Source organism: Rhineura floridana, chromosome 11, assembly GCF_030035675.1.
Source record: "Rhineura floridana isolate rRhiFlo1 chromosome 11, rRhiFlo1.hap2, whole genome shotgun sequence".
NCBI lineage: Eukaryota > Metazoa > Chordata > Lepidosauria > Squamata > Rhineuridae > Rhineura > Rhineura floridana.
Genome location: NC_084490.1, coordinates 2,159,981 through 2,172,164, shown reverse-complemented (window position 1 = coordinate 2,172,164; position 12,184 = coordinate 2,159,981). Strand labels below are relative to the sequence as shown.

The 12,184-nt window shown below is 45.8% G+C and overlaps 1 protein-coding gene across 4 annotated transcripts in view; it reads left to right on the top strand.

The window, feature by feature from the left end:
- Positions 1-12,184, top strand: part of FGF11 (fibroblast growth factor 11) — a 59,615-nt gene that overhangs the window by 43,649 nt on the left and 3,782 nt on the right. For all 4 annotated transcript variants that reach the window (XM_061588767.1, XM_061588766.1, XM_061588769.1 and 1 more), the window contains 6 exons: positions 1,899-1,943; positions 4,948-5,057; positions 6,448-6,556; positions 7,653-7,800; positions 8,789-8,980; positions 11,823-12,046. In XM_061588767.1, the coding sequence (XP_061444751.1) occupies positions 1,899-1,943; positions 4,948-5,057; positions 6,448-6,556; positions 7,653-7,800; positions 8,789-8,980; positions 11,823-12,046 (828 nt within the window). The remainder of the gene's footprint in view (positions 1-1,898; positions 1,944-4,947; positions 5,058-6,447; positions 6,557-7,652; positions 7,801-8,788; positions 8,981-11,822; positions 12,047-12,184) is intronic.

The following is a 12,184-nucleotide window of genomic DNA, read 5'->3' as shown; positions in this document are numbered from 1 at the left end:
GTAGGGCTGTGCATCAGATTTGGCTAAACCATTCAGATGTTTTTGGGCCTTGGACGAGTTGGGTTCTGACAGGCACAGACAGGGGTGTAGTGGTCCAGGGTCTTGGGGGGGGTCTTAGACCCCTTATTATTTTGGGAGCAGGGTCCCTATGTCTCCGGCATCCTATGAGCCAATCAGCATGAAAGAGGAGTGTGTTAGCCACTGAGAAGAGTCTTCTAACATGCTTCCTTGTCCTTTCCTGCTGATTGGAGCCAATCACAGCGAAAGGAGATGGGCAGCCACTGAGAAGACTCTTTTCAGTAGCTAACACACTCCTCTTGCATGTTGATTGGCTCCTATGGACATCTGTTGTTCTGGGGAAAAGTGCACGTGGGAAGGACTGAGAAATGTGGAGATGACAACAGAGAGCAAGCAAGTAAATACCGGAATGTGGCTATGAGGGAGCGTGGCGTGACTATTATGAAGGGACCCTGCACTTCTGAACTTGTCACTACAATACTGGCCACAGATTGCTACAGGTCAGACTTGATGACCCAGAGCGCCCTGGGGCTGTCAGGGGTCAGGGCTACAGGCAGGAAGAAGAGGCATCCGTGGCTGTCCTCCCTGCTTGATGAGCAGAGGCAGGGATTTTCCAAGGGTGTCGGTGCTGTTTTGCAAAACAGCATTGCAAAGGATAAACTGAGCCCGCTCTCTGTTGGGAACGGGGAAGGCTTTGTACCTATAAAACTGTCCCCGCACGGCCATATGTTTAATTGGGGTTTTTTAAAACCCCAATTAAACACAAGCCCTGCCTCTGAACTTATTCATGAATAGCTCTGAGCTGGAGTGGGTGGTTCCTGCATTGACCCAGGGTGAGTCACCCTGATGCCCCTCCTCCAAACTGAAGCCACGGAGCAGATGAGGGGGTGTGTGCACGGCCGGGCAACTGTCTCTGTCTTGGCTTTGCAGCACTGGATGCCTCCAGATCGTCAGGATTTTGTGGGTGGGATTCAGGCACCTACCCTAAATTGACATTGTGTGCAAGTGGATTAAAGGGCTCTGTTGCCCCAGTGCAACAAATCAGTTTTTTAAAAAAACCCAGACTTTCTGCCATTTTGAAAGTGTCAGGAGAATGCATTGGACAGTGTGTGTGGGATGAATGAATGATTAACAGGAAGATGTGTAAACACCCTGCAAATCAGGATGAGTGCAGGACAAATATTGTCATGGAACTGCCTTGTAAACGAATCAGAACAAATGCTCATTGAAGACCTGGCTTTGGGGCTCTCCAGACATCCTTTCCATTTTGCATTCAGGGTGATTTTTTGTGCTAACGATGATACCAGGAGCAGTTCTGCGTGAGCCTGTTTTCAATACGGAATGTGCCTATAAAACATTTCAGGCAGGACACCCTGCTTTGTTCCTGGTTGGTGCATGTCCCACAGCTTTCTGCAGATATCCTGTCACTATTTATACCACAAATGTTCTGAGAGGGGAGGGTTGATCTCATTTTTGTTGCACTACAGAGGAAGAATTGCCCCTCCAGATAGCAATAACACAGTAATATTGGGGATGCATTGCAGAACAATTCACAAAGTGGAATGATGCGTGGATGGTCCAGTATAAATTGACCACGAACGCACCGTCATTGCGCGAATGGAATGTTGCAGAATACAGCAATGTAAATGTCCTGCCTTCAAGTCCATTCCAACTTAGGGTGGCTCTATGAACAGGGTTTTAATGAGGCTGAGGGAACTGCAAAAAGACACCAGTCTGGAGAGGTCCATAGCTTAACCACCGCATACACTTTGCGCAAGCGAATCAGGAAAAATGCTGAATAAATGGGTTGACGCAGCCATTACCGCTCTGGAGTCTTACAATCAACCATTTCCTTTGGTGTTCTTTCTTCTTTTTTTTAGAAAGAAAAAGACGAAGAACTGACTACAAAAGTCTATCTGGATATGGTAGGTTAAAAGGAAATCTCCATCTATTTCTCTCAAACACACAAGCACGCCTTCCCTTCCGGATATCTACCAGGAGCCAGTGGGTGTTCAGTTTAGTTCAAACGAGCCACAATTCCAAAACCTTTTCCAGAAGGTATGGTGTAGTGGTTAGATTGTTGGACTAGGACCTGGGAGACCAGGGTTCAAATCCCCACTCAGCCACATGAAGCTCACTGGGTGGCTTTGCCCCAGCCACTGTCTCTCAGCCTAACCTACCCCACAGGGTTGTTGTGTGAATAAATTAGGAGAGGAAGACTGTGTATGCCACCTTGAGCAGCTTGGATAAAGGTGGGATGTAAGCGGAATGAATGAATAAGATCCCTTAACATGCTGCCCTGAACTGTCCTCTCCTGCCCCTTCTTTTCCAGTTTGTTCATGTTGTCTAGGTGGAGCGCTTTATTGACTTACTCAAGTATTTACATACACTTTTTCTCCAGTTGCTCAAAAAGATTTATGGCAGTCATGAAAAGAAAAAGCAGATAAACAAGAACATCAAATAACCACACTAAAACCAAAGAAGACTTTGATGTAAAAAGAAGCCTCATGGCTCTCGTGAAAAGAAAACAAACAGCTTTTCTTCCTTCCCCTTTGATCTGTCCCTTATTAGAATCTACACGAGTGGCTGTGAACATCCTAGGATGTGCCACTTCAGGGGGCGCCAACCCATTGCCCAAGGCAACATGACACTCAATGGTGCCCCCAGCAAGTCCAGCATCTGAATTTTCATTTTTAAAAATGTCTCTAGCCCTGTCAAGAAAGTTATGTAGAAAAATATGCCGGTACCTTTGTAAGCCATTTCTGCGAAATAAGCCAGCCTGGTTGCTTCTCCCGGTTCATGTTACTAGCCAATGAGTGAAGTCAGAGCTGTGATTGATAAGTGAGGTATTTGGACACCAGGCAACAGGAACCCCTGGGGTCCTAGAGAGCTGCTGTTTTACCCTCCCTTTTAGTGCACTTTTTGTTATTCTAACTTCTGGAAATCTCTGTATTTTGCCCTTCTTTCCCCCCTAGTAACCAGGATACATCTTTCCTGCACTGGGTTCGCCTGAGATCAGGTAGTGCCTAGAAGTTATTTTCTGCAAATATTACTACACAATATGTATGGGTGAATGTTAAAGGATCCCCCCTTCCCCCCCAAAAATGCAAATGTGAAAACTTTGCAAAGAGGCTTAGGCATGTCTCCTGCTTTGCAGTGGTTAAAGACCAGGCTTCTTGTTGTTGTGATGTGCCTTCAAGTCGATTATGACTTATGGCGACCCTCTGAATCAGTGACCTCCAAGAGCATCTGTCATGAACCACCCTGTTCAGATCTTGTATGTTCAGGGCTGTGGCTTCCTTTGTGGAATCAACCCATCTCTTGTTTGGCCTTCCTCTTTTTCTACTCTATTCTGTTTTTCCCAGCATTATTGTCTTTTCTAGTGAGTCAGGTCTTCTCATTATGCGTCCAAAGTATGATAACCTCAGTTTCATCATTTTAGCTTCTAGTGATAGTTCTGGTTTAATTTGTTCTAACGCCCAATTATGTGTCTTTTTCGCAGTCCATGGTATGCGCAAAGCTCTCCTCCAACACCACATTTCAAAGGAGTTGATTTTTCTTTTATCCGCTTGTTTCACTGTCCAACTTTCACATCCATATATAGAGATCGTGAATACCCTGGTCTCAATGATCCTGACTTTAGTGTTCAGTGATACATCTTTGCATTTGAGTACCTTTTCTAGTTCTCTCATAGACCAGGGACTCATTAGGAATTTGCAGAGTTAACTTACAGTACATGTCTATTCAGAGTAAGTCTTCTTGTGTTTAATGGGGGTTACTTCCAGGTAAATGGGTACAGATGGCAGCCTAGGCTTTTGTTTAGGGTTGGCATGGGAAAAAACAGGGTTCTTGTGCCTTTAGCAGATGTATGGCAGGCAGAAATTCAACAGGTCAAGCTTTTTCTAGTATGGAAATACAATTATGGGGAAAGCTTTATCATGACTGCTGTTTAATTTGGTGTTATTGTGACTGGTGCTCCCAGCCCTCTCCCAAAATTTGAAATGAGCCCCTTGGCCCAAAAAGGTTGGCAACCCTATGCTAGTCAATATGGAGTCAAGTATAAGATGTTGTGAGACTGTTCTCTCATTGGTCACAGAGCTGGTGGCAGCAAGAGGTCCAGTGTCACAATTTGTAGAATCAGGAATCTGTTTAACGCATCGACAATATTCTAGGCCTCATTGTTATGAAGAGAAAACATGCCTGGGCAGCTTTGGGCAAGTAGCTGGAAAAGAAGCCTGAGGGGAGTCAGCAAGGTGGAGACTGAATTGATTGGGGGGGGGCTGAGAGAGGACTCAATGGAGCCATGGGTTCAAATCCCACCTCTCTGCAGTTTTGGGACTTCAGAGGCATGGCCCTGGTTGGGAAGAAGGGATCTCACAGCAGCCATTCTGGATTCTATGAAACTGGCGCAATTAGTGGCAATGACGATGTTTCCTTATGACATTGGCATAAGGGAAACTTAGGCCTCATCTGTCCCATACATTTCAAGCAGTATTGTACCACTTTGAACTATCATGGCTTCCCCCAAAGAATCCTGGGAACTGTAGTTTGCTAAGGGTGCTGAGAGTTCCAGAGTTCACAGAGCTACCAGTCTCAGAGTTCCCTGGAGGAAGAGGGATTGTTTGTTAAACCACCCTGGGAATTGTAGCTCTGTGAGGGGGAAGAGGGCTTCTCCTAACTCTCAGCACCCTTGACAAGAGACAATTCCAAGTACTATTTGGAGGAAGCCGTGACTGTTTCAAGTGGTACGATGTTGCTTTAAATGTCTGTTGTAGACAGGGCCTAAAATTGATATGAGCCTATTGGTTAAGGTGGGCTATAAAACCAAATGCATATTCCGTGGAGTGATAATTTTCCTGTTTCTGTTGGCCTTCTTGCACCCTCCTCCCTCTCTTCATACAACAATCCTTTTCCTTCTTCTGGTGCCAGACGTGGACAGACTATCGCCTCACCTGGATTCCTGACGACTATGAGGGCATCACCTCCATAAGGACTTTCGCTGACAATGTCTGGCTCCCAGATATAGGCCTTACCAACACGTGAGTAGCAATGAGGACTGGGAACCTAAAAAGGAAGCTATCTCTAGGGTGGGAAAGGTCTATTTCTAGCATGGTTCCCTTGAATCAGCCTCCCCCCCCCAAGCCTCCAGATGTTTTGGACTGCAACTCCCATCAGCCCACAGCCAGCATGGCCGTAGGCAGAGGCAGCTAGTGGCTCTGTCTCAGTGAGGAGTGGAATCTGCTCCAGGTTTTGGGATTTCAGCACCATGGACAGCTCCCCGAAAGTTCAGACTAAAGCCCGGAGCGGATTCCACTGCCCCACTGACATGGAGCCACCAGCCACCACTGGCTGTAGGATGCTGGAGTTTGTGGGCCTTGTCATCCAAAATATTTTGGGAGAAGCAAGCTTCTGGATTAAATGGGTCTGGGGTCTGATCCATCAGGGCTCTTAACCTTATGTTGATAGTAAGGATCCCTCATGTATGTGTGTGTGTGTTTAACACAGGATAGTTGTTGTGTACCCTCCAGATGTTGCTGGGGGACTACAACTCCCATCACCCCTGGCCCTGGCCTATGTTTGCAGGGGCTGGTCAGTTTGGGTTTCTCACCATTTCTCATGTTTTCAATCTAAAATTCAGTTCACCATATTTCTGCCTCAGTTTGCAATTATTTTTTTATGTCCTCACAAAAAATCATCAGCATTTTAATGAAAATTCATCAGGATTTTAGAGCACACTTCCTAACATACACATTTTTGTATGCAAGTTTACCTAATATACATATTTTGCAAGTAGTTTTCTCTAATGTAACACGTTTGTGTATGTTCTCTTCACTGATCTACGCATGTTTACGCCTTTTTTGCATGCATTTTTTGGCTAGAAATTAACATCCCAAAATTTGGAGCAGTGGGAAATTTAGGACAGCTGCCTTTTCAGTTCACATCCTGTTTAGGAAGTGCAAATTAAGTTTGTTGTTGTTATGTGCCTTCAAGTTGATTTCGACTTATAGGCTACCCTATGAAAGCAACCACCAAGAGCATAAACCCCTCTGTTCAGATCTTGTAAATTCAGATCTGTGGATTCCTTTATGGAACCAACCCATCTCTTGTTTGGCCTTCCTCTTTTTCTACTCCCTTCTGTTTTTCCCAGCATTATTGTCTTTTCTAGTGAATCATGTCTTCTCATGATGTGTCCAAAGTATGATAACCTCAGTTTCATCATTTTAGGAAAGTAAATCATTAAGTAGGCTGACATTAAAATGCTAACCAGACCGAATTCCTCTCCCAACCTTAGCTGGGTCTGATAGAAGCTAGCAATATCTCGAGTGAGGACATCATGTTGGCTACTCCTAGTTTAGGAAGATGTTTTTGTGCGATCTCCCCCCAAATGGCAGGGGAGGGTAACCATACTTTCTCAATTCACCTATCCAGTAATGATGGTACATTTGAAATTGCTCTGGCAGTGAATGTCCTTGTGAGCTACAATGGAATAGTCCGCTGGCAACCGCCGGCCGTTTATCAAAGCAGCTGCAGTATCCAGGTGAGTATTTTTAGAATGGGATGTGATTGTCAATTGACCATTTATTATTTCAGACATGGAGAATCAGCCATACCTGTACGATGAACTGTAGCAAGACCTTCAAAAGAACTCAGCTAGGTCACACCCAGGAATCAGAGCTGGTCCTATCATTTGGGCAGAGTGAGGCATCTGCCTCAGGCAGCCGATTGTGGTGGGTGCATGGAGTGGGTGGAGTCTGCTGCCCCGAAGTGCAGTGATCAAGGGGATGGAGCAACTCCTCTACATGGAAAGGTTACAACATTTTGGGATTTTTATTTAGAAAAAAGGAGAGGGGGAGACATGATAGAAGTATATAAAGTTATGTCTGGTGTGGAGAAAGTGTAAGGGAAATGCATCTCCCATAACACTAGAACTTGTGGACATCCAGTGAAGCTGAATGTTGGGAGATTCAGGACAGACAAAAGAAAGTCCTTCTTCACACAGGGCAGAGTCAAAGTATGGAATTCACTCCCACAAGAGGCAGGGATGGCCACCAACTTGGGTGGCTTTAGAAGAGGATCAGGCAAATTCATGGAGGGTAAGGCTGTCAGTGGCTACCAGCCATGATGGCTATCTTCTGCCTCCACTACTGAAGACAGTATACCTCTGAACTGGCATTTGCTGGGAATCACAAGTGAAGAAAGGGCTGCTGTTGCGTTCAGGTCCTGCTTGTAGGCTTCCCATTGAGGACACTGGTCCAGGGCACTTCCAGACTGTTGGTGTCTTCAGGTGGGATCCAATTGCATACTGGCAAATTCAGGTTGTCAATTATAGTGGATTCCCAAGACTGGATTTTTTTGCTATTAAGGAAGGGGACTGGGAAATGGACTGGAAAGTGTGAGATAACGTTTGCTTTGACACGTTCCCTAACCTTTCCGCAAACAAATCAGGATGAATGCTCTGTAAATAAGGCATCTAGAAGCACCTCCGATCACACCTAATTTCTGTCTAAAAGGCCCCAAAAACATTTACGAGAGAGAAAGTGTTTAATCAAGAGAAGGTATTTTGAAACAGAAGGTGGGACAGATGCTGTGTTTTCCATTGACCCCTTTCCCTTTTGCTGGGGGGCGGGGAGCAGGTGACCTACTTCCCATTCGACTGGCAGAACTGTACAATGACCTTCCGTTCGTACTCTTACGACGCTTCGGAAATCACCCTTCTGCACCCGCTCGACGAGAATGGGATGGAGGTGAAGGAGATCATCGTATATGAGAACACATTTATAGGTGAGAAATGGCTCAGTGGCTCCTGGAAAAATGCCTGTGACATGAGTTTGCATTTAACTAACACATGCACACACCCCCAAGGGCGGGCAGGCCCTGTCCCTCTCTCTGGGGGCGCTTCAGGATTTTTGGGTGGAATTTCATCATGTACTGGCAAATGCAGCTTTCACAATTAAAGTTGATTTGGCACTCTGGCACAACAAGCCCTACTCCCCCCCCCCAAAAAAAAGACTATTATGATTTTATCAGCAAGGAAGTGACAGGAGAATGCACTGGAATAATGGGTAACAATTCCTCAAAGCGGTGCTGTATAACCTCGTTGCCAACAGAAGAGAGTGAATGCTTAATAAACAGCTGGCAGCATCTAATCTCCCCGCAGACGAATGAGGACAAATGCTCACTAAAAAGGTCGTCTAGAAGTGACCTGTCTTTCTTCAGTCTGTAACTGATTGGTGCCAGGGCTCACAAAGGTTAGCCCAGCACCTCTTTCCAGTAGCAGGTCTGGTCTGAAGGGGCAGGCGGCCACCACTTTGCTGAAGCTTAGCAGGGCTGGGTCTGGTCAGGGCCTGGATGGGTGACCCCATGGGAACCCCATGTATGCCACTTTGGGTTCCTTGATGGAAGAAAGGCAGGATGTAAATGTAAAAAAATACAAAAATAAACAATTAACATCATCAAGGACCTTGGGCGTATGCCATCATGTGCCTCCCACATGCACCTCTCCTCCCACCCACCCCCTGCCTCTCTCTCCATCTCCTGCAGATTTCTGATACCAAATTTGAGGCCATTCTCTCCCACCCATCCCTTCCACCTCACACACCCACAATGGCATCCCAAGTGTTGGGTGCTTCCCACATTTCCACCTCCCTTCATTCTTCCTCATACACAGACAGTCAACAAGATGGTGCTTGGGCAACCAAAGTGCAGGACTTGTTGACCTCCAGTTAGCATCAAGGGCTAATCCTTTGTACTTCTGTCTATCCTTTGGCAGACAACGGGCAATGGGAGATCTGGCACAAACCGTCCCGTAAGAACACGCTCCCGCGTGACCCGCTCTACGAGGACATCACCTTTTACCTCATCATATGCCGGAAGCCTCTCTTCTACGTCATCAACGTTATCATTCCTTGCATCTTGATTACAATCCTCGCCATCTTTGTCTTCTATCTCCCACCAGATGCCGGTGGGTTTCCCCATACCCCGTCCTCTGTCTCAGTTAGGAGGATGGGGGAGAAATTCAATTTTGTTGGCATTTTAATGACAAGCTGCCTAATTTGCATTTCTAGAACCAATAGGAGAACTGAAACACAATTATCCTTTGAAGTCCCCACTTCTCCGAATTTTGCAATGCAGTGCTCCAACCAAACAAGGCGTCTAACCAGGCATATATTAGGGGAAAGTGTGCATATAAATGCATGTATTAATGAAAATAACATACAAAAATATTAGTCGAAACGGCATAGAAAAGATGAAGAAATCTGCACTAAAATGCTGGTGAATTTTCACAAATTGCTGCAGAAACAAAGACACACAGAATCATAGAGTTGGAAGGGGCCTAGAAGGCCATGGAGTCAAACTCTCTGCTCAGTGCAGGAACTGAATTAAATATTGGAAAAATGGGGATCCAGAAATGACAGATTTGTCCATTTCAAATCTCAATCTGAAAGCCACACCTAATCATTATTTCCCTTGCCATGGAGTTCCATGCTCTTCTGGATTTTTCTGTGATGTTGCCCAGTGGCTGTTGGGGAGCCCTCAGGACTTCCAACAAGCTGCAGAAGGCCTGCAGATTCCCCCAGCCCCTGTCATACAGACCTGTTAGCCTGCTAGCAAAACCCACTCCACCCAGTCCATCCAAATGCAGCTTCCAGCTGGCTCAGTCACCGACACTTCCTGGTGATCACCCATTTACCCAGTTTTGGTGTCCACTGGAAGAAGGAGGTCTTTGGAGGCTTATTGGAGATTTGAAATATTTGCTGATTATTTACAAATGTACAGGTTGAGCATAGGTGGAGGCATAGCTTAAAGCAGCCTGCAGCAACCTGGAACCTTGGGTTGTCGCCCTGGGCTCCTGCTGGGAGGAAGGGTGGGATATAAATCAAATAATAAATAAATAAATAAACCCTTCAAGTGTTGTTGGACTACAACTGACACATTAGCCGTGCTGGCTGTCAGGGCAGATGGCAGTGGGAGATAGATAAAGGGGGTACTAGGGATATAAACAGACCTTGTTTCTGAGCCGACCTATATTTGTCTCATGCAGCAGTGTTTTCATTCTGCTGCAGTTTGAATTCCACCAAAAGCTGTTATTTATCTTGCTCTCCACTATGGCAGTATTTCATAAGTTAAATAATTCATTACGCAAATTACATAAATTATGTTGTCATTACGTTATTCCACCCCATTAATTTCAATGCAAAGAAAAAACAATGTAAACAGGGGTGGGGGGAATGTAATCAATTACGTATCATTTGCAGGCCTGAAGCAACAACAACATGCTGATCATATTTGCTGGCTTGATTTCTGTTCTGGACATGGGACAAATGAGCAAACACCAGCAATTTCCACTTCTGTTTCTCTTTTCAGCTTAGTGCATGCCTTGGTAGACAGGAAGAATATAAATGCAGTAGATAGATAGAAAGATAGACAGACAGACAGATAGGGATGAAAAGATCTGTCGATTTTGGTTCTCAGTTCCTCATTTTTCCAATCTTAAATTCAGTTTACATTTCTGCAGCAAATTTGCATTGTTTTTTTTAAAAAAACTTCTAAACACATTTCTGTAGGCAGTTTTGACTAATGTACACATTTTTGCAAGCAATTTCTCATCATATAATGTATTTTTGTATGTTATTTTCACTCATCTATTCATTTTTATGGACATTTTTTCCTAATATATGCAGTTTTGTAAACATTGGTTGGGAAATGCACTGCAACATTCAATAAAGTGTGATTTTTGACGGATGGCTGTCTTTCAGTTCTCATATCGTTTTAGAAAGTGCGAATTTGATAAAATTCGGGGCACCTTCAAACTAACCATATTTTGTAGGAGGGATTCAAGCACATACTGGAAATGAAAGTTTACACACTTAAAGTGGATTAAAGCTCTTTGTTGCCCCAGCTTAAAAAAAAAAGTCCATTTTTTAAAAACCCAGACTTTTTGCGATTTGGAAAGTTATGGGGAAATGTATTGAAAACTGTGGGATGAATGAATGATTAACGCAAGACAGGTGCAGGGGAATGGTGGGAGTCATCATTCAGCAACATCTGGAGGGCCAAAGAGGTTCCCATGCCTGGATTAATGGGAAGACGTGTAAGTACCCCACAGGCAACTCAGGACGAATGCAGAACGAAGGCTCATTGTCATGTAGACGCCCTGCGATCGAAGCAGAATGAATGCTCAATAAAGGTTGGACAAAGTCTAACCTCCATGTCAGCTTTGTGCAAGCAACTCAGGATGAGTGCTCAATAAATAGGTGGTTTGGGGGACCCGAAAGGGAAGAGGGAAGGTGGAAGGAAGGAAGGACTTCTCCCCCCACTGGTCCCCACTGAGACTGGTGGGGCAGAATCCAGGCAGCCCAAACATCAAAGGGAGCCAAAGCCAATGAGCGGCAGGGTCAGCTCACACTAGTTCCCTCCCTCCCCCTCCTCCTCCCTGCTGAGCTCTACAAGGGCAACATTGCGACGGAGGAGGAGGAGAATGACAGCGGCCAGGGTCACCCCCTGTTTTTAAGTAAGGTATCAGGCAGGTGCTGGGCTGGCTGAGGCCAGACTGTGATTGGTGGGGCAGCACCCTGGTTGTCCTAATGTTCCAGTCTCCACTGAACGGGACCATAGTGTAAACAACTTTCTGTGGATTGGTCCACTGCTTGCAGCTTTCCCTGAAAGTCTAGGAGTCAAGCCAGTGGCTTTCCTTCCCATTCTGCACTCCTGAGCTGCACTCTTGAGGGTTTTGGTTTTTATTGCTGTGGGGATGGGAGCGTTTGCCAAGCCTGTCTCCCTTCTCTGCTTCTCCCCCCCCCCAGGTGAGAAGGTGAACCTCTCCATCTTTGCCCTCCTCACCCTCACCATCTTCCTGCTCCTGCTGGCCGGCAAAGTGCCTGAGACGTCCTTGGCGGTCCCCATCATCATCAAGTACCTTATGTTCACCATGATCCTCGTGACCTTCTCTGTCATCCTCAGCGTGGTGGTCCTCAACTTGCACCATCGCTCACCCAACACTCATGAGATGCCCTTCTGGGTGAGGAAGGTATGGCCCCTTTGCTGTCTGGGAGGGGGGACCAGGCCTAGGAGGATAGGGCCAGTGATGCTCAAGAGGACAGGATGTGGCAGGGGTCAGGGGAGTGACCTGACCATGAAGCCACATCCCTTCTGTGGGCAATGCAGG